Raw genomic sequence first — 24,225 nt, forward strand, 5'->3', positions numbered from 1 at the left:
GCTTTGATTTCACGATGAATTAAGTAAGGCATCATTTGCTATGTTTTCGCATATTGTGAATGGTTGGAAGAAGAGTTCACAAAGTAATTATTGTGAATGAGTTAAAACTTCACGCACAGCAAGTGTTTGATAAATTTTGTGAAGCGATTTCCGGTCGGTAATTTAAATACGAATATAGAAGTGTTATAGTTTTTTAATTACGGAATTACTAAAATGGAAAAATACTTAACAAAAAAATATAATTCCATGACGGAATTATTCTTCTTCTAGCTATTGAAGCCTTCCGTTTTTTAACTTCTAACTTTTTGACTCAGTTTGTTGGAGGAAACCCCAAATTTTGAAGCCATAGTGTAAAAATAAACTAACTTTACAAATGCTTTAAATTTTATATCATTGCATTATAGCTTTATTGTGATTATCAAAAGCAATAGGCTAATTAAAATTGTATTACTATTTAATGTGCAAATACATAGTTTCTTTACTATATACGTAAATAAATAAATTATTAATTTTTGTATTTAATCACTCAAATTATATAAATTATATATAATATATAACACTAGCCATAATATGTTGCGTTTATCTTAGTTGTTAATTTATAAGCTATCTTAAAATACAAACAATGGAACATTTGCAAACCTATTGCAATTTCTAATTGACACAAGTGTAAATATTTTATAATTATTTACTTATGTATGTATGTACTTATATATAAGAAATATGTGTATGTGCAAAAATAAGTATGTATTAAAAAAAAAAAACTAAATTTTATTAGAACTTTCGATTTCTTTCGCTTTGGCCACAGTAGTAGAAGTTGTGTTGTCTTCAGTGCTCGATTCCGATTCAGAGGGTACTTCCTCAACGCGATCCACCAGTTTGTGGGTACTGGTTTCGGGTAGAGTGAGCGTGAGCAGACCGGCTACTAACACACAGCAACCGCAAATAGTCGTTGGAATATACCAGCCAAGTAAGCCCTACAAAATACATATATAAATAAATAAATATAATTTTAAAAGTAAAACCACTACTTTCACTCACCAGCACATCCACCACGTATGGCGCTGAGATGGAGCCCACATGCGCCCACGTTGAGCATGTGCCTAAAGCAGAATTTCTTATTTCGGTGGGAAATAGCTCGGCAGTATATAGGGTAACAATGGAATATGTAGCGGTAATACCGAAACGACCCAACATAGCAAAGGATATTATCCATACAGCATTGTCTGTGATTCAGCAAAAAATAAACACGATAATTGTAATTTTTTATTTTTATTTGGCAAATGTTTGTTCCTACCGCTGGGCACAGCCAACACCATCAATAAGGCCACTCCGGTTAGCATAAACAGTGACATTGTAGTCGTGCGACGACCCGTGAAACGCAACATTATTACCGGCAACAGATATGAGGGCAGATCCACTATACCGGTAATGCCAACATAAATGAAACGACTCACCGACATATTGGCGGCATTCAGCGCTGCAAAGAAGTATTTGTAGCAAAATATTGCATAGCGATATTGATACGATTTTCTTCACTTACCTGTGACATAGTAACTGAGTGAGGTGACACAAAACATAAAATATGCGGTAAATATGAGACGACGCACCTTCCATGTGCCAAAAAGTTCATGGAATTGTTTGAATGGGCCTTCTCTTAATTTAACCCAAAGTGTTGTCGCTGCCTCAGGCTGTGCCTCCTAGTAAGCGAAACAAGTTTTGTTCAAGTATATTTATATAGGCATAATTTTATGTATATTGACAATGAATAATTAAAACTAAAATATGGATGGAGTCATGTGTAGAAGTTCACGTAGGTGAGGAAAGTTCTCTGATTGCCATTCACTTGCGAGTGGCGTGAAACGATTCTTTTACATATGGCTTAAGCAGCTCACGACTTTCCTCCGGGTAGCCAGAAATCATCAGTTTGAAGACGAGCTAAAGTGAGAAGGTGAAACATGCATCCACAGGGTTGTGCGCTGAGTTTGTGACCCACCACGTAAATACACCCCCATTCAATGAATAGAAGAAAACAGCCTTGAATGAGAAACCCCCTTTTTATACAATATTCTATAAGAGTACAGTTGGTGAGCTTTATCATTGGCCTCGTTAGTTCAGCTTTCTCCAAATTGAATAAGATAAAGACGCAAATGGGTTTGGGCAACCAATTTGCCGCTACCACAAGAACAATAACAACATGTGATGAGTCGTCGTTACGAGTTTTCGATAGAAAAATTCTGCGGAAGATTTATGCTCCTTTGCGCATTTATTTATGCTCGAATATCGCATTCGATGGCATGATAAGCTATACGAGATATACGACGACATTGATATAGTTCGGGGAATTAAGAGACAACGGCTACGCTGGTTAGGTCAAGTCGTCCGAATAGATGGAAATAACTTCAGCTCTGAGAGTATTCAAAGCTGTACCCGCCAGTGGAAACAGAGGATGCAGAGGGCCTCCACGCCGTTATAAAGATTAGGTGGAGAAGGACCTGGCTACACTTGGAAGCTCTTGGTCTGTGGAGTCTACTGAGAATTTTTTTACAAATAGAATAGATATGGTTCAAAAATGGCAGGTAACTTCCCATTTTGTGCATTTCCGAGTCAAATTTGAACAGACAATATGTAAATATACGAGTTTATGAAAATAAGTGAACGAAGTTTACTTCAGAATTAATATGCTAAGTATAACATATTATTAATTTACAATACTATGTGGGTGAATGGACTTCCTTTATAGGTACTTTCACATGAACATATATGTTTTTATATAAATACACATATTGTTCGAAATGTGGTATTTATTACATACAAATGGTATATACATACATATGCACAACTGAATGGTACTTAGGAACAACCAAATAACAACAACAAAATCGCTTTAATATTTAAAAACTTACGGCTTTCTTATCGGTGTTGGCTTCAATGGGCGCTTTCTGAATTTCATAATGGCATTCCTCTTTGAATAAAATTCTGTAGACCTGAGCGTAGCGTTTCTTCGTTATAAGCCAACGTGGCGATTCATTCATCAAACTGAATATAACAACAAAAATTTTGTGCGAGAGTTTTTTATAATTTACAGTAGCGGCAGCAACATAACATAAGAACAACAAAAGCGCAGAGCAATAGCGATAACGGCAGCAGCGGTGTTTGTATTTCCAAAAAGAAAGCAAGCGTTGATGAAATTATGAGAGAAAAACATAAAACAAAATTAATAAAAAAAAAAAAAAAATCGAGAATAATAATTGCAGAGGTCAAAAATCTTATTAAATTTAATTACACTTAATAAAAATCTAGCAAAAATTATCACAACATTAAACAAATTGCCGACTCACTAGCAATTAAAGAAGAGCAAAAGCGCCGGCATTGTGAGCGCCAACTGCACATAGCGCCATTGTGGCACCAGATATGCGATCGCCGCAAGCATGATCAAGCCAATTGGATAGGAGCCCGAAAAGGCGATCGACATCCAGGAGCGATGTCGCAGGCACACGTTCTCCACAACTGCAATATGCGATAAAAGGCCGTTAGAAATAAATAGAAATCAACACACACACATACACACAAAATATATTTACTCATTGCAAAAGCGGGATAGAAGAGCGCCGAGGAGGCCGCACCCAAACCAAAACGGCCCACTAAGAAGAGCTGATACCACGGTGAAAAGGTGCATAATAAGCTCGCCACAATGTAAAGGATAGCGCCTACAGTGAAGGCAGTTTTGCGACCAAATCTACGAAAGAATTTAAATACCGTCATATAAGCGAGTTTCCACAATTGACAATGTGTGTTTACCTATCTGCGAATATGCCAAACGAGAAGGAGCCGAAAAATTTTCCCAACGATATGGCAACCTGCGCTGTGGTACGTTGTATGGCATTCTCACATACCAAATCCCAGTCGGCCACAAATGTGGTCTCGGCATCTGTATACGCGTATTCACCTTCCATTTTGCATGGTATCTCTGCCGGCTTGCCGTTCGCCGTTTGTTGTGTGGTGTAGTGCAGTGCCTCTTCGTAAGTCATAGCCGCCAGTTTCGGATAGTCATACTGCCATATGGTGCAACCATCTGTATTGAGATTACTCTGTGCTATGTTACGCTGTTGCTCCACGGTCCAATTGGTCGACTTCAGATTGCCGACGGCACACCATTGATCTTCGGGTAAGTGGCCCAGTAGTGTGTAGGAAGACACGTGAAAGCCATTGAGTATGTTCGGTGTAACGCAGAGAAAAAAGAGGCTCCTGAAAGAGAATTAAACGCTATTGTTAGTCAATCACAATTTCAACCATCAAAGGGGCTAAATTTAATAAGTATTTATATGTGAAAAAAAGTAAGGCAGAGGATCGGAAATCATTCTAGGGGCGTATATTGTTTACACCGATTTTATTCAGGGTAAACGTTAAACCTAATTTTCGGTTTCTGGAGGCTTTAAAAGTTATGCCTCGATTTTGAGCATTTAAAATTGCGGGTTATGGGAAGTAGGCGTGTGTGTAGAACGGTTTCGTCTATTTGCACAACGTAGCATAAGGTTGTATTATGTTTCGAATCCGGTTGAAATTGATCAAGTCGTTTTTGGGATACAGCATTTCACCTGAAAGTGGGCCTTGCCACGCTCATTTTTCAATTTTATCCTTTGAAATCTTGCTTACAATCTCGTGGTGAGTTATTGTAATTTCAGTGGTGGACGTAACTGTTGGGTTACCGTATGGGTGGGCATGGTTATCGTCTGATTCGCTTCACAATGTATGCAGAGATGCTAGAAATACTTCTTTCCATGACATTTTGTGAAAATGGTCCGATTATATCCATCTGCAATATCAAATTTCTCAACTTCTACTCAAGGTTTTGTTTGCACAGACGGACGGGGCGGGCATTTCAAGTCGTCTCGTCATCGTGATCATTTGTATATATCTAATTCTATATCTATCAATCACAAAATGTCTGGATCATGTAGTAATAAAGCTGTTTGGTAATTTTTTGTCAGATCTCGAAAATTAAAGAATTAAAAATGCATGTGTGTATAGATTAAAACACATATCAGTTCATAAATATTTACATGCAATAATTGCAATACTAAATACAAACAAACATAGATTTACCAATTATTTATTTACGTGCTAATTGAGATTCTTTTTTTAAGATTTGTCTGTGACTTTAATTAGTTAAATGATCGCTTACTTCCTCATTTAGGTTGTTGCATACTTATTTTACAAACATTTATGTATGCACATCTAACGATGATTTAATGTGAATCTGTTCTAAACTGATGTGTAAATATAGGGTGTTTATTTTAGAGGCTTAGAATTTCCATGGCCATGATAGTCATCAACAACTACTGATGATGAACACGTGAAAAAAATAAAGGAATTTCTTAATGGTATCGTTGAAATATTGGAATAACCAGTGAAAATAGACGATAAATCAGCCTAATATTGTGGCAAAGGTGAGTCAAGGCCGGAAAACTACGTCAAAGCAGATGACAAATCAAGTCAATAATGACAGTTCTCTTCGATTATCGAGGTGTAGTGCACTTTGAATTATTATCGACCGGCTAAAATATCAACAAGGAATACTATTTGAGTGTCATGCGTCATTTGCACGAAGCTATTCGTAAAAACAGGGCGGAATTATAGACCGACAACTATCGGGTTTCGCACCACGATAATGTTCCGCAATAATGCATTATACGTGTCGCCACCAGCCTCGAAACCCAGCGCAGAATAGCTCTTGCCAACATTTGCTACTTCAGACTGAATAGGCCATTGAGAAGTAAAGTTCTCTCGCAACGAACAAACAACAAACTCTACAAGTCACTCATCATCACCATCCTACGACACTCCAGCTCTGAAAACATTCGACGCAGTATCCCCCGGGGGAAGCATATTAAGAGGAAGACCTCCACTCCGTTGGAAAGACCAGGTGGAAAAGGGTCTGGGAATTTTCAATTAGCGCCGAACAGCGAAAAGGGAGAAAAACTCACACGCTGTTGTAAACTCGGTTATAACACACATATCTCATACTAAATTCTAGATCACAACAAATAATAATGTGGGTCCACTTACAAATACATATGTATATAAAAGTATGTATGTACCTCAAAATGTGTGTCAGTGGCGCGATTCCATCTTACCTACATTTTATTTAGAGTGCTACAGCTGCTGGCTGCCCTACGACCTACTAAATAAAACGTAAATACGAGTAAAAATAAAACCAACCAACCTTGAAGAAATGAAAGCAAATCAGCGCTGATGATTAAATTAGTATTAATATTCTAGAGCTTGATACTGTACGCAGATAAACGCAGTCGATTTGAGAACTTGAAAATTAGTTGTAACCAGAGGTTATCCGGATTCGCCTAACTTTGAGATTAATTAAGCTAGTAAATCTGTACAATCATCAACAAAGACTGCAGCAACAACAGCTACAGCGATTGAAGGTGTATTTCGTAGAAACATATCATGTATGAATACCGTGCGCACGCACTTCGTCAATTGCGGTCGGATATTTCCCAATCAGTCTAACTACAAAAACGGCACAAAAGTAGAATTTTTGATATATTTACAAGAATATACATACATACACACGCACGTTCTTAAAACGCAGCTTGATATCTAAATAATGCTGTGCTTGATTAAATGCGTAAACAAATTATTCAATATTCGTGGTTGGTCGTGGTCATCTGCGCGATCGGAATGCAAATTGTTGTGTATCATAATATGCGTACATAAAAAATCATAAATCGGATATAAAAATCGTAACCTCGTCACGGCACACGTGACTCATGAAATTTATATTGTTTGGATATGTATGTACATATGTATGTATTGAGCTCTGTCTGAAGTGCCGCTAGCTTCAGTGAACTCGCAGACTTAAACGGCTACAAGCAACCGCAACGGCGTCCGGACGCTTTTTAGGCTTATATAAAATTCATAAATGTAAATTTATGCACATATGGGTAAATAAATATATTTCGTTTTGTGAATAAATAATTATTTCCGAATTTCCAATATGGCAGGTTTTTGCGGAACTATGTATATTGTTGGCTAATTACTAAATAAATGTTTATAATTTAGTAATAAAAATGAAATTTGATTTAACTCTGACATAAACACTTGCTTAGATTAATGTTTATATGTTTATAGTTTACAAATGACGTTAACAGATGAAAGCTTCTTACATAACCAGTAATATGTTAATATTATGAATTTACATATATTATTTTTAGAACCGCAGGTCGTATGAGTGATATTCATGCACTAACGATCGTTATCATGATCATCAAATAAGTCATAAATAATCCTCTGATCGTAAGTGTGGCTCGCTATTGCCTCATGAATAAAATATACAGTTTTCCTCATTTAATAAATTATCTTAAATTGTTATTTAATTTTAGTTGACCACCATTTTTTATTAAAGAAATGAAAGAATATACGTTCACTTTGGTTACAACGCAGCATCATAGCCTTCACAATTAAATTTCCTATATATAAAGAGTATATGTAAGTAGATTTTTATTTTGTATTTTGATCGGTCGATGTGTATTATAAATATGTGTATGCTATAGCGTTCGGATCGGAAAAATTTATTCGGAGATTGGACATATTGCAAATTTGATGAATATTATCGGGTGAACAAGTACCTCTAGTTTCAATAGCCTTTTTTTTTTTTGACAGATCACGCGTGCGTCGTGTCAAGCTGTCAATATTTTTTGACATTTTATTATGGAAATACTTATTCCTGAACAAGGTTTACAAATCGTTCAACTTTATTGCGAAAACTCACGATGTGTTAAAAATGTGTGTTCACTCGCCTCGCTCAACTTAAGGTCAACATAATCAGCCTACTGAGCATACTATACGCAACACGATCACTCATTTTGAGACCCAGCATTTATTATTGGATAATATTCTACCGAATAGATTACGTCCAGCATGCAGTTAAAAAAATATTTTAATAATAATTTTACAAAAATGATGCCTGTGAGAACGTAATCGTTAATGGCCACCATTATCTCGCCATGATAACCGACTATTTGACGCCTGAAATTGAGGCTCGTGATCTCGGTGACATTTGATTTCATCAAGACGGCACCAATTCCCACACATGGCATCAATCAATGGATTTATTGAGAAAACACTTCGAGAAACAGATAACTTCACTTTTTGGACCGCTCAATTGGTCACCAAGATCATGTGATATCACACCGTTAGACTTTTTCGTGTGGGGATATGTAAAATCCAAAGACTATACGGAAAATTCCGGTTCGATTCAGGGCTTGGAGCAGAACATCACGCGTGGCACTCGCCAGTTACCAGTTGAAATGCTCGAACAATTCATGGAAAAGTGGACTCACCGTATGTATTATCTGAGACCTAGCCGCGGTCAGCATTTGAAAGAGATAAGCTTCAAAAAATAAATGTTTTTTCGAATGATAATAAACATTCCCCATTAAAATTGAAGGTTCTGTATTTTTTCTTTTAAAAAGTAGGGAATCTCGAAATGGATCACACTTTCCATGAAAAATCATTCAAATCGATGCAGCCTCTTGACGATAGCGTTCTAAATCTAGGTATTGTAACGAAAAGCTGTTGCGATACATTGTCTTGTTCTGGAGAGATTTTTTCGCAAATAAAAAAAAAAATTTCATCAATAAAAATATTCGTTAAAGCGTTCGTGATGCTTTCAATATTAATTGTGTTCAATATTATCAATATAATATAAAATTCACCTTTGTGAATGTGTCAATATTTTCGTTAGCTTTTTATTATTTGTCACGACTAACTTTATTGTATTTGGTTAACTGTGTAGTTAAAAACATTTTAGGATTATTTTTTTATTACCAAAAATACAAAAATGAATGTGCTCGCAATGTAAATTATAGGCCCGCACATCCATAACCGGATAAATGCGCATGCCACTGAATAACGACACATTTCTTTCAAGTACATACAATACATATGTAAGTGTGTATGAAATTGCTATTGTTCGTCAATATTATTGCTTTGTCTTTGACATTGATCACCAAAACTGTTTTTCTGAAATATAATATTTTCACTTCGTGCTTCGCGGTTGCTCGCGAATTTTTTTGCGGTTTGAAGGTTATGACGGCTATTTTGCCACACAATGCTACCTGTATTGCATTAATTAGGCTTTTTTGTCAACAAATGAATATTGTTGTTAAAGTAAAAAGCGTTTGTTGAGAGTTATTTTAAAGTAGACATTGTTTTGACGCTTCAACGGCTTTCAGTATTTGACGGCTATAGGTTGCTGTTGTTGTAGCGGCAGAAAATATTCTTGAAGCAATTTCGAGGAATGGTCTGTTCCTTCGGAACGAATTCATCATGCACCAAATCACGAATATCGAAAAAACAATCATAACCTTGATTTTTAAGCAGCGTTTTGGTTTTCGGCTCGGTTTTTTCCCCTCCATTCCGATGATTGTTGACTTTTTTGTATGTCAAATTCATAAAACCTTATCTCATAGTGAGTTATAATGCTCTCCATGAATGTGGAATTGGAATTCGCGCGTCAAGCATATTCAAAGAAACTTATTTACGGTACTCTTTTCGAAGAAATTCAAATTTATCGGGACGAGAGATGTCGAACTCTCTTGGCATCTCTGTAACATTTGCCTGATGATTTTCAAGCACCATATCCTTCACATTTTTCATATTATCATTATTTGAAGAGGTCAGCTGAAGAGAAAGAAGGAAGGAAGCAAGTCTTCAACGATCTCTCGACCGCTTTGCACGCTTTGTACCACTCGTAGGCTTGTGTTCTTGTTAAAACTGAATTACCGTAAGCTTTTTCCAACATTCGCAACGATTCCGCACACGAAATTTGGTTAGAAATACAAAATTTGAGACAAATTCTTTATTTGATATTTTAATACGCTGTAAAAATCACGCATTACTAAGGTGTATCAAAACCGGCTGCTATATTTGGTACATATGTATGTATATTTGCTATAAAAAACGCATCTTTGAAGGGTATTAAAGCTTCGGTGCAGCTGAAGTTATCTTCTTTGAAGGATAGAGCATAATAAAAAAGTTAAATATAGTAGCAATTACTTATTTACTTTCACTAAAGCATTGTTATTTATTACTATCCCTCTTAAAGTTTCATCTATACTATATACATATATTTACACCGATTTCACTTAAGCATTGATAGACATTGATAAAAACTTGTTTTCACTTTTATCTCGAAGAGTGACTTAATGAATAAATTATCAGTCAATGCCCTTTTATTAAAATCCAATTAAATAACATAGCTTGTATAAAATGTTATAAATATGCACTTATATGTACAGGGTGCGCAATATTTTATTTAAGTTTGTAGTTGAATAGTTTGAATCGAAGTTTGGCAAGGAAGAAAGCATCAACAAGACGTCAACTTCAAAACCTCTTCCACACAGACATCTGATTCATTTTGTGTGAAAATATGTATTGCAATGATAATGTGCTTAAAATCAGCCCAAACAGTAACTTTTCGATTATGCAATGGGCTTTGATCAATCTCGAATCGATTTTCTGTTCTGTCAGTACATCAATTTAGCTCAATCAGTTAGTTAATGTCACGGTAATTCAACTCTATATATAAAATGCACACCCTGTATATACAGATGTACAGACATTTAACAATGCATGACGATGCAAAACTGCAATTATCGAGTACATGTTGTGCAAAGTATTTAATAGGTGTGTTTCGCACACAATTATCTATAAGTATATATATATGTGGAGGCACGATATATAGGTTTTGATTGGAACCTTTAATTTGCTACATTTAATTTGTTGCAGATCAAAACACCCTTATTGATTTTTAAGTTCAAACTTCCCAGCCGCTGTTTTCCCAATATTTTTCAATCGGTCTTGCAGCAAGAGGAAATTTATTGATTAGTCCGGGTCGCTCACATTAATTTGATGTGTTGTTGTTTGTAGCGTTCCCCATTAATGGTTTCGCCAGGTTTTAGGAGCTCACAATATAGTAAACCCCTCTGCTCCTTGCAAATACAGACCATTTACCTTGGCGTCATAGATATTCGGCTTAGCTGTTGATTTGGCCAGTTTACACATACGATTTTTTTGCGTTTAGGGTTGTCGTAAAGGATCTATTCTTCATCATCACTCACAATCCGATGCAATAACGATTGTTTTAAAGCGGTATTTCTGGCATGCAAAGTCGTCTTTCAACGACTCACCTTTGTTTCATTTTCCTGAAGTACTCTTTTTCAAAATTTTATGAACTGTTCTAAATGTTCTTTAGCAAAGTTCAACCGTGCTTTTATGTTTCTCTAGGCCGGCAATGTTTATGATCAACTCATTTGTCCAAACAATTGAGTTTACTCAATTTTTTTTTCGGGTTTTTCTTCATTTATTTAAGTCATAATCCCATAAGAAGTTCAAAAGTATCAGCCTTGCTTTTTCTGCTGGTGGTTCCAGCAGCATGTTGCGTTGTTCTACGTGCAGGAGCTTTGCGGATTTTTTCTATTTTTGAATAATTTTTTCTATTTTTTTTTATTTTCCTCGAACAACTCATAATTTTGGCAATGTGAAAAATAAACTTGTGCCAACATTTTCTCCAATCCTCGAAACAGTTGTTAAATTTAATTTCCGGAATTGCTCAAAGAAGTCAAGAAACTCAAGAAGAATCAAGGCAGTATGTGGCGGTGCATTATTGTCGGTATATAATTCCGGCTTTTTACGAATAACATTAAAATGATATTGCTTGGCTTTTATGACTTCAGCTCACCTTTGTCACGCTATTCTGGTGATTGATCGATTAGGTCCAAATGATCTTTCAAAATGGTTTTCACTAATCTTTCCAATATTTCAACGATGGCAGTAAGATCTCTGGCTGTTAACAGTTGATTCTCAAGCACCAATCTCTTAATTTTTTTGAAATGTTGATCATCAGTTGTTGTTGATGGCCGACATGAAAGTGGTGTGTCGTCGACGCGTTCTCGACCCTCTTTGAATAATTTGTGCCACTCAAAAACACTTCCTTGCGACAAACAAACAATTGAAAACAAAATGTGAATGACCCTCGATAAAAAAGAAGAATGGAATAGGGAACCGGAACAAGAGTTCTGACATTAATATACATACATACTATACATATGTATGCTAAGTTATTAGACATTCAAATAAAAATCGAACGAATTAAGCGTTGTCAGGTATGCAGGCAAATATTTCCATGGCAAATAATATGGCAAATATGTACGCTTCTTGCAATTACCTAACAAAACAAGCTGCATCATGTAAATATGTATGCCACTGGGCTTAAGAAATGTCCCTTCTTATCAAATTGAAAGTTGTACTTTAACCATTATTAGCCCACTTGATGCACAATCGACCACACATACTTACATATATAATAACTTCTTATTTACATATGTAAGTATGTAAGCCATAATTATATGTAAATAAGCTCAGTTTAGCACAAACGTAACTAAATCCGCATTATCAATATTTACATATGTGCAAAGAAATGTGAACGAATAAGAAATAATTGATAGAAACTTATATTTAGAAACAAATTTATCAGCGCGCAGTGGCTGCATAGCGCCAGGGGCAAAAGGTGGCCACATACATACATACATAGTTATGTATATGTAAATGCTTATGTATTAAATACATTGGAAATGTCTTTAAACTCTTTTTATTTAATTTTTATTACGTCTCTTCCTTTCAGCAATTTAAAAATAAATACATTTGTTTTAATAGTTCTGATTGAAGTCTGCTCACTGTATTATGAACTATAATCGCCACGAGAGCATTAAATATTATTAACTCAATACCAAAATTACGTTGAAGAAATCCCACGAATTATGTTTCTTCACCCATATTTCAGAACATCCCTAATGCTATACATGAACCGAAAACATACTATAATACGTAGTAGTGAGTGCTGACAGCACGAGATCCATATGCTCACATAGATTACATATGGTCTCTACAGTGATTTTGTAGAACGTGATCGTAACGTGCTAGATTTGTTAATGGAATATATACGTTAACAAAATGTATACATTAATTTATATTTATAAATATATATGTTTTATTTTGGGCAGATTGTTGAAGATTATATTAGTTTTGCTTTGAAACAACGCATTTAGGTTAAAGACAGCTGCCAAACATTTAGTGTTTTTGTTTTCAACAGGTATGTTCCTCCTTAAATTACTTGTGGAATATTTACTGTAAATAATTGAAACTATGCGGCTACAAAATATACAAAATTAAGTGAGAGGAAATATAAATACATACTTAAAAAAAAATTAAATAGATAATTATTATTATACTTATTCATGGTGGATACATACGTCCTAAGAATAGGGCTGACTTCAGAAAATGTCTAGAACAAGGTACCAGTGAAGCAATGGAGCATCGCATATGCACTTGTCCTTCGGTATGATACACTGTAGGAGGTATTGATAGTCAGGCCAAAGAGTCTGTTAAAATTCGCATCAAGCGGAGGCATCCGAAAGAATGACTACTCCTAATGGACCTAATAACTGAAGTCTATCTGATATCGCAAATCATCAAAAAAGGTCGGTGCGTGGCTCATTGACCTACCAGACTAACCTAWCCTAACCTATTATTCATAAACATATGACAGTTATGTAAGTAATAAACGTTTCAACCCGATTATTAAATTAGTAAATTATCAAACTCTTTCTAATTGACTACTAATTAACAAATGATTGACTAAATTAATTCCAAATGTAGTGACTAACAATTTTTTGTTTGTTTTTTTAATGAACTAATAATTAATTATTAATTTACTCAATTAATTCTGGTTTTTTACTAATAATTGACTAGAAAATTTCAAATTGATTAGTAACTGACTAAATTATTTCCTATATGACCAATAACTAAGCAATTTTTAATATTTTATAAATAAACGGCTAATAATTGAGTAATTTAATACGTAGTTAAACAATTATTGATTACAGAATAACAAATTTAACTCCTAATTGACTAATAATCACTTAATAATTGTCTAAATTAAATCAAAATTCATTAATACTAAATATACCTTAATTGACAAGTAATTACTTGATGATTCCCTAAAATAATTTCTAAATCAAAACTAATTTATTATTTATTATCTGATAACTGACTTCATTAGATCCTAGTAAATTCATAATAATTTACAAATTAACTAAATTAATTTAAATTTCATTAAAAATAACTATTTTTCTTAATTGACAAGTCATTACTTAATGATTTACTAACATAACTCCTAATTGAACACTAATTTATTAATAATTAACTGATAACTGACGTCATTTATTTCTAATTTACTAAATTTATTTCTAATTGATTAATAACAAAGAAATTCGGAAATTTTTGGAAAAATCAGTGAGCCCTCGAAAAAAAGAAGAGCTTGCCTTGGCAGAATAACTTGTTACAGGATCATCAACTTACAACTTGGACGAAGGAAAAAAACTGAAAATTGTATGGCAGAAATTAATCAAAAAAAAGAAAATCGAAAACAAAACCTTCATCCAAGTCTTTAAGAATTGTATCTCAAAGAACTGTGTAAAATTTCATGATGATCGGTTGAGTAGTTCTCGAGAAATCTTGCCAACCGCAGGTAACCTCGAGCGCATAAGTTCTCAAGGCTGGTCCTCCGAAACTATTACTCGGGTCAATAGGACAATAAGACAATAAAGAAATCAATTTTTTGAAACCCCTAAACTCATGGTGAAGTATTTTAGGGATCATAATGTTCCGTCAGTTTTTGAGATTTCCGAATGCACCTATATATTTATGGCGCATTTTGAAGTTCTATTGATGATTTGTCCGAATCGGTCAGATCGGATAACTATATCACATACATATCTCCCATACAACCGATTATACAGGTTTCTTAAACTTCGCTTTAAAAAGTACTAGCTCGAAACCGGTTTTAGAACCATAGTATCTTGGGCAAAGTAGTTCAGTATCACCATTACAACATTTGGCTCATACTCTTGCGAATCTTACGCCCTCCATGATGATAATTTAATACTTTGTAATTTGCTATACTCATCTATATGAAAGTACTTCTCTTATAACCTAAAAACTCAAAATTGTAATTAATTGAAATTTTATTTTGACACTTTACATAATCGATTCTTTGTTACATGAAATTTGTTTAAGCTACTTTCAATTTTTCTTCTCACATTATTACGTAAGCTAAAAATACAATACAATTTGTATTGTTAAGCTAACCTTTTCCCATTTTTCACTTTCATCCGCATTGATTTCATTATTGTTGATGATGATTGAGAATATGTAATTTATGTGTTTTTAATGCGAAATCGTTCAATCGGAAAATAATCAAGTATGAAGGAAATGTAAGACAGGGTGTTTCAAGTAAGAATATGTGACACTTGTGGAATTATTGTAGAACTGTTTATATAATGTGCCAGTTTAATATGATCGCTTTAAATAAAAACAAATTTATTTCGTGTTAAAAGAGACGATGAAAAATATTTTGAGTAATTATTAAAATTCTAATTAAACTAATCAGCTGATAAATTGAATAAGTTCTTAAAAAATTATAACATCTAATTATGATTCAATTGTCTGTAACCCGTGCGCGTGAATCTATGCAAATGGATCCCAAACACCGATTGTTCAGATATGATATTTTGCATATTACAACTGCTTTGAATGCGCTCCAACTTTATAAGGCTTTATTTCCACTTATAAATATGTATGTATACTCACTTGATATGTCAGTTGATGCACGATTTGATCTAATTATTTGTTATTCGTTTATGGGAAAAGGCGGTGAATGAGTAATAATAGATGCAGTTTTTAAGCGAAAATAGTGATAGATATTGTGTAATGTATGCTAAATTTATTTCGGTAATTGCATTTAGAGATTGTTTTAAAATTGAAATTTTCGCCGTTTAACGTGCAACAGTCTACAGCTGTTGGCGAGTAAATATCAGTTGTTAGCATTCATTGAAATTAGTATTTCCGAACTTTGACCCCCATGACGATACTAGTCCTACTATATATTTATATAATTTTTCGTAAAAATTTAGCCCTTGTTGTAAGAAATTTTCAAAGCAATTGACTTTTCTCAATAACAATATTAACTTAATTCAATTTAATTATGACACAGCCTAGCAAAAAAATTATTTTTTAAACTTTTGTGTATGTATTTTTAAAACATGAGACTAGTATCATAATTTATAAAAAACCATAGTAAAAGGTTTTTAAGGGGTTACATGAATTTATGTGTTTCAAAAAATCGATTTTTTTTTTTTTGACTTATTAAATTCTACAATATTATTCTCTAGAATATTGACATAAATTTTCAAGTTAATCCGGGTAATAGTTTCGAAGATAGAGCCTTGAGAAGTAGTGCGCTCGAGGCTAGCTAGACTAGACTCGAAACTGTGTTTTTGAAGTCAATTGGCAAGATTTCTCGAGAACTACTCAACCGATCTTCACGAAATTTACACAGGTACAATTCTTAAAGACTTGGACGAAGAATGTTTTTTTGATTACAATTATTTGAAAAAAAAAGTGTCGCGAAATTTTCACGGATAATTTAATTTTTTTTTGGTAAAAATGTCTGCCAAAAATCTAATTTTCAGTTTTTATCCTTGGTCCAAGCTGTAAGTTAAGGTTTTAACTAAAACACGTATTTTTTCACTTCAGATGTTCCTATAAGGATCCTGCCAACACGGGGGCATCTTTTTTCCGCAGGGTCGCCGGAAATGACGTCGCAATGACCGAGTTTAAAGTATTGTTTTCAAAAATTTCAGAATTTCTTTGTTAACAGTGTAAGTTTGTAAGAGTAAATAATTCTAATAAAACATTTAATTTTTTATATGAGAAAAAAATTTTGAAAGTAAGGTAAAAAAAAACTTACCCAAGGAAACCCATGTAACTCTTTAAAGGGAAGAAAATAATTTCTCTACTAAGAAATAGTTATAGCACTATTGCTGGAAGAAAATTTTAGAGCACATTTCTCAACCTTTATATTACGTATTAATTAGGTTTGGTTGGAGAAAAACGTTAACAACAGTTGTTATTGAAATCATTCGTATCCGTATAGTCTTGCAATCATTTGTAGGAATCAGCCAGATCTTTCAATCATAACACATAAGTATCTTCCGTACCACCGACTATTCAGCTTTTTAAACATAAAAATTGGTTTTAGACACATAGTCTCTTAGGTATAGTTATACAGAATAAAGCTTAGAAGATTTATGACATACATACATATATATATATATACAATATATCCGAACTTACACTTGTCTTATACCGCATAGTTGGGAGAATGTGTGAGTTATTTTAATAAAATTGAGGGAGCGTGTATTTCTATTAACGGTGCCTTTATATGCCCAAAATAGATAAAATCGGGTGAAAACTAGCCCTAGGCCCCGTATAACCTACCAACCTTATTTCCCCTGGCTTTGATCCCGACAAGTTGCAAGAGTATGAAATGATCGGTTACCGCCAAACTTAGCCCTTACTTACTTGTTACACAAGTTATTCGAATTTCACAATATTTTTATCAAAACATATAATCAATTGTGGAATTTTTTATATGTTGTTTATAGCAATTATACACATTTAAATGTAAGCAAACTTTTTAAACAATTGGAGCTATTGTATTATAACTAAGCAATCACGTTTTCGGTGATTATTTGTAAATAAAATAAGGGGTTGCTCGAAAAATATTTCAAAACATTTGTCAAATAAATAACAGTTATTACTCAATTCGATATAATCTAATAATTATCCTATTTGCTTAATTTATTTCAACATGCAAAATTACATAGTCGTAAAGTTGAGAAAATTGGTTGTTGTGATTATCAATCACAAAAAAATTTAAAATAGCAATAATTAATGTCATATGACCCTGAAATATATGTATGTAGAGAGTTACAAATATGGATTAGGGTAATGCCTTTTATGTGTATTGTAATATAATAATATAAATTTGGGCTTATATTTAACTATATACGTAAAATAAATAAATGGACTTATTTTATTTTAATTATACAAGTTTTTGTTTCACGTGAAACATTTTCAAACAACACGCTCTTCGTTGTTGTTGTTGTTGTTGTAACGGCAGAATTCTGCCGAGTTGACAGTCCTTGGCCGGATAAAAATCAGGGTCCGTTCCGGTTTTCGTAGACCCGACTGTCGTGGGAATCAAACTTTAACTGTTAATATCTTTTAAACGGTTGGGTTTACGAAAAAATCGTACACACCTTTTTTGTAGAGCATTCAATTCTCTACAAAATCTAAGGAACAAGATATTTTTTCAAGTAGTTGGAAGCGAGATATAAAGTTTTCTATATGATAATAAGAAAAAATAGAAAATTGTAAGTTGGAGGACCTTCCCGTTACAATTAGGAACTCATTCTTGGAGAGGCTTCCTTAGAGGTGTCTAGGAACCTATTTTTCAAAGTACCAAACGAAAAATAAATTTTTTTTTTTGAATCGCCCTAATGGAATACTTTTTAGTTGACGAAAAATGTTCACGAAATTTTGTATAGTATATTTTCCAAGGTAACGGTACAATCCTGCCATAAATTTTTCAGATCGTACTACCATAACATACTTGTATAGCTTCCATACAAAATGTTCGGTCAAAATGTAGACCTTGTATGGAAAACTTTTTTAATTGATGAGACATCTTCACGAATTTAGCATGGACTATATTCCAAGGCAATGTTAATATTATATCTCCCGTCAAATTTTCCAGATCGGACGACTATAGTATAAGCATAGTAGATATACATACAAACTGACCGAACAAAATGAAGTTTTGTATAGAAATTTTTGAATTTGTGAAGGGTATTATAGCTTCGATGCAACTGAAATTAATGTTTTTGTTTTTAATTTTTTGACTACAGTTTGGTTACTTATGAGTAACTGAAAAAGATTTTGAATTCATTTGGTAAGTACATCCCTAATGAGAAAATACACATCTCGTGATCTCACACGTCGCATCAATCAATGAATTTATTGAGAAAACACTTTGGTGACTAGATAATTTCACGTTTTGGTCCGACCGATTAGCCACCATGATCATGTGATATCACCCCGTTCGACTTTTTCCTGAGGGGATATGTAAAGTCTAGAATCTATGCGGACCATACCGCTTCGATTCAGGATTAGGACCAAAGCATCACGCTTGCCATTGCCAGTTACCAATCGAAATGCTCGAACGAGTCATCGAAAATTGCACTCTACGGCTGAACCATCTGAGACGTAGCCACGGCCAACATTTGAAAGAGATAAGCTTCAAAAAATAAATGTCAAAAAATGTTCTTTCGAATAATAATAAACATTCTCCATTACATATGAAGTTTATGTGTTTTATATTTACCTTTGAATTATTAGTTACAATTTTTTTTTTTTTTTTTTGGCACTATAATGTTTTTAACAAAACTATGGCTCCAAAGTACTACCGAAGTGTCGACAAATAATGAAAACGTAAATATGTTTCATTGCAAATAATATTTTTCTCATCATTAAACGTTTACAAATGCTATTTGCTCGTATGTGCTTTCATTGATAATTGCATTCTTGGACGTGTGTTTGCCCGTATTCAGCTCAAAACCTTTGCATTTAAAAATGTTTCGAAAGCTCATTTGTGCAAGAATATGCAAGTTTGTACACACCATTAATATATAACTACCTATGTATATTTTATGTATTACATGTGTAATACATATATGTCAAACCAAACGTGCAAGTAGCCAAAATTGCAAGCAAACTTCTAAAATGACAGAAATCCAGATGAAATTTTCTCCATAAACAGCTTTAAAGTTACTAAGAAGTCTCATGAGAAAAATTATTATTTTACGCTGAAAATCACATATTTCTTAACTAAATTTTTTTACTAATATTTCAAAAATTGTATTGTAAAAAGTTGCAATTTTTAATTTCTCTTAAAAACTAATAAATTTGAGTTATGCCACTTTAGAGGTCTGTGCAGTTTAATGTGTTTGCCAAATTTTTTTTCCACCAGAATTTTAGTCAAAAACTTGATGACTGTTTATTTTGCCTCTTAAATTTTCTTTGAAAATGTTGTCAATATCGTATGTAAAATAAATTTTATAGCACCTCTAAAGCGTTTATTGAAGACACTTGTATGTGGAATACAAAAATAGTTGCATGCGCATTTATTGGCGCCAAATTGTAGTTCTCGTTAAAATGTGCCTAGTATTATGCATCGGATATTATTGAGAATTTGTCAAATAAATTAGATACTAATTATTTTGGTTCAATATCATAAAGTGTTCTTATATGCGAAAATGAGGTATTGAAACATACGAAAGATTTTATGCAACAGGTCAGAATTAAGCAGAGAGAATGTAATTATCTTGAACGCTCTTTTATCGGGTTAGAGTTCCAATGGAGAAAAGGTAATAAATCGATAAGTCTAGGACCAGCTTTGTTAGAAGCCTATTACAATTATACCGTGAACAGTGTATAACCATCGTTGTGATTTATGTGAGTACCTGTCGTCAAAGGCCTAACCTCACGATGCTTTTTTAAAACACATAGAAAACAGTGCGCTGATTAGCGCCCCAAATAATTTATGCTTTTTGCAAGTATTTTTTTGGTTACCTGCCTTTAAGTTTAAACCACAGCCACCACGAATCGTCCCGAAGGGCCAAACTCAACGAGCAGATTGGAGCGAACTCTAAGGGATAACTGCTTACCTCGTCACCTTACCACATTTAAGTTTCCGGTCAAAGTTTGTAGCTTTTGCTACTACCAGTTGAGCATCCCTCAAACTCAATGACTGGTGACATTTGTCGCTTGAACTTCAAATGCCTTTTAATTAGAAGGAAACGCATTCAAAGCCTATAATATCAGTTCAAGCTGAGTGTAGCGCAATTTCTGACAAGTATAGACCGAAATTTAGAGACAAGCCCGAAATACAAAGATGGTGCATATTGGGTTTTCGTCGTCTCTTACGACAAGCATATCTTAGCCCCTGCCCTCTGTTGCCCCGAAGTTTGTAACACACAACAGAAAATGTCGGAGAATCCATAAAATAGACATCTAAATGATCAACGTAACAATCTGAGTTGATTTAGCCATGTCTATCTCTGTATGTACTCTCAGTTTTTGAGATCCAAAGTTTTGTACGCGTTCTTCTTTCTTTAAGGAACCGCCGATATCTGGCCACTATAGTATAATGTGTTCATACAAAACTCGCAGATCAAAATTAAGTTCTTGTATGAAAAGCTCTTTTACTTAAAAAATCTTTTCGAAATTTGAAAGGCTCTATTATTCAAGACAACGGGACAATCCCTGAAAAAATTGTTTAGATCGGGCAGTATATATAATCCATATAATCTTTTTTTTCCAATAAAAGGTTCATTATAAAATATTCTTTTTAATATAACATAAGCGTTTTAGCAGCTTTAAGAACTTGGCCGAACTAGTCTTCTAACTTTCTTTTATCAAATCTGATAATTTCATATCCAAGTTTGTTATTTTTAATGTTAAGCATACGGCATTGACAGAAAGCATTAACGTTCCGAACTGTCGCAGGAACAGATTGTGAGAAACAGACATGTGATTTTAAGTGTGTTACAGCCATTTACAGCTCTGCCAGATGGTTGCACGTTTTTCTCCAACAAATATAGTCTATTTCGAACAACTTATAGAATATCTAACGAAGCCCACCTCTAAGTAAAATATAAAATTATTTCAAGAATATTTTGTAACGCTTATTTTCTAGGACTTTAAAGATGATTTATACCAAAATTAGTGTACCGATCAGCGTCTCTGATGTCGTATGAGGAATTATCGTGAACCTATAGAACAAAGAACGGCCATTTTTGAATGTCACACTAGATTATAGACTTGATTTAGCCGAAGAGTTCGCAAAAATAATGGACATCGATCGATAATTAATGAATTATGGAAATTTTATTTAACTATACACTGAGCAGGGTATATTAAGTTTGCTATGATAAACTGAATCGATTTATTCGTGTCCTTCTGTTCGTATGTGTGTACGCGAACTAGTCCAGATTTTGAGATATCGGTCTGAAATTTCGCTCACATCATTTTCCCCCCAAGAAGTTGCTCATTTTTCGGAGCCGCCGATATCGGATCTTAATAGAATATACTTTTAGCTGTCATACAAACTGAACGTTCAAACTTATTCATGGACAACTTTGAAATGCATTATTGTCCGAGCCAACGGTACAATCTCCGCAGAAACTGTTCCGATTGGACCACTACAATATACAGCTGCCGTAAAAATCTAGGTCAAATAAGGAAATATGAACTTGTGAAGGGTATTATGGCTTCGATGGAGCTAACGTTAATATTTTTTTTAGTTTTTTACAACATTTACTTTTATTGGCATTGCTCGAATATGTTTACAATTAAAATTTGAAATCAATCGCATCTAAAAACCATTCCTCAATTAAATTAATAAAAAATAATTTTCCAAAAAAAAATTTATTTTCGAAAATTTTTGCTTAACAAATAATTCACATTTACCATAATTTATCTGCTTTGAGCTCTTGAAATCATCAGTTGATGCACTTTCTTTTCAATTTATTTTCGCGTCAATTGCTTGCAAGAAATATATTTTGAAATGCCGAAATTATTGATTGACAGACACAGACGAAGGGCAGGGAAGCGAATCGATACATTTTCATGCACCGCGCACCTCTGTATGTATGTTGTTTGTTTTTGTTTGTATTTATAGTGGGTTGAAGATACTTATTACGCTACTTATTAGAAAATGGAGCAAATAATTACCAAACAAAAGCGCCGCCAGTGCCAACACGTTCCAACTGTTCGGTGAGCAAATCTTTTAACTTCTCTTCGCTGATACTCTCCTTTGCCTTCTCATTACATTCAGATTTCAGTTTTGCCGTCATTGTTTGGATATTGGTTCTCGTATTGTTAGTGAACGAATAACGGTTGTTTGATTTGAGAAAGTGGTTAATTTATAATTTTTGTTTTGAATATTTAGCAAAAAAATTTTTCGTAAAAAAATTTCAAAATTATTTCTCAAATTTTATTTATTAGTATTTTTTTTTTATTAATTTTTTTTTTTTTGCTACACACTTTTAATGTTCATTGAATTGGTAGTTGTGTTTTGTTGTTGTTTGCCAATTAGAAAATACACTTCATTGCACTTTCACTTTTCACGCATCACGCGAACCGCGCTCCGAATTTTCCTTCTTTACGTTTTGTGTTCGCCGCTCTGTTGCTGTTGTTGTAATTTTTCATTGGCGCCAAATGCGGTCAACTGGTTGTTGTCGCCGCGTAAATTCACCCGTACAATAGCAACAAAAAGTGGCGCGTATAAAAAGATTTTATATAGCACGATCAACAACACCAACAACAACAAAAGAAATGTGATCTCAGAAGTGCCAACACAGTACGACGCTTCGTTATTTTTACAGCCCCACGCACAACGAGAGCAACAACAACAAGAATGCTGCAAAAATGCGTGGCTGGGAAGTGTTCGCCGATAATAGCAGCCGGCAGCGTCGCTAACGGTTCTGTGTGTGGCAATGTATGCTAAATCTGCGAAAAGAAATCTAAATGCAACGTGGTCTGCTTTTCCCAAATTTTCACTGCAGACGTCAATTAGAATGGCGCTGCGCTGCAATGGCCAAGTGGCAGCTGGCGTGTTCTTGTCAGCTCGCAAACCACCTTTATGTTGTGCTGCGGTGTCTGTCTTCCCAGTCGTCTCGACGTTTGCGCTTAAAAAAAAAACACGCGTTTTTCAATGCAGAACAACAATAACAAAACAACTAATAAGGCTGACTGAAAGAAAGGTGAAAAGTGCGCTGAGTGTCGTATGGAAACTGCTGATCGCGGCGTACAACTTGGAGCCTAAGATGGTTTTATTTTATTATAATTTATTTTATTATAATTTATTTCCTTTTTAATTTATGTTTTGTGCTTAATTTTATTCATTTATTTCGTATTCAAAATGTTTATTTACGTTTAGTCTGTTCGCGTCGAGTGCGTTACACCGACTAAATCGAGCGCTTGCTGATCGCAAATTGTTATAGTCGAGCGCCCGAACATTTCTGTGCAGCTGTTCGATCGCCGACTGCGGCTGCGCTACTGTCTCTTCACTGTTGCGGCGCTGCGACTGCAAAATTGCCCACACGAGACGAACAGCCGACCAAAAAGCGTGCACTTCTGCGGGCGTTTACACCCAATAAAGAAAAAATGTTTTGACACCGTTGC

General features: G+C 34.1%; 1 protein-coding gene across 1 annotated transcript; it reads right to left on the reverse strand.

Annotated features, from left to right (window-relative positions):
* Positions 1-516: 516 nt before the first annotated feature.
* On the reverse strand, positions 517-24,019 carry LOC108966881 (organic cation transporter protein). Its single transcript, XM_018930019.1, has 9 exons — positions 22,774-24,019; positions 3,799-4,245; positions 3,582-3,736; positions 3,339-3,507; positions 2,904-3,036; positions 1,541-1,697; positions 1,295-1,477; positions 1,039-1,223; positions 517-974 (listed from the first exon to the last, which is right to left on the reverse strand). Exons 1-9 carry the CDS (start codon positions 22,893-22,895, stop codon positions 762-764), a joined length of 1,764 nt encoding a protein of 587 aa, XP_018785564.1. The 5' UTR covers positions 22,896-24,019; the 3' UTR covers positions 517-761.
* Between the last annotated feature and the right edge of the window lie 206 nt (positions 24,020-24,225).

This window comes from Bactrocera latifrons, unplaced genomic scaffold (genome assembly GCF_001853355.1).
Source record: "Bactrocera latifrons isolate USDA-ARS-PBARC rearing strain unplaced genomic scaffold, ASM185335v1 scaffold_10, whole genome shotgun sequence".
Taxonomy (NCBI): Eukaryota; Metazoa; Arthropoda; class Insecta; order Diptera; family Tephritidae; genus Bactrocera; species Bactrocera latifrons.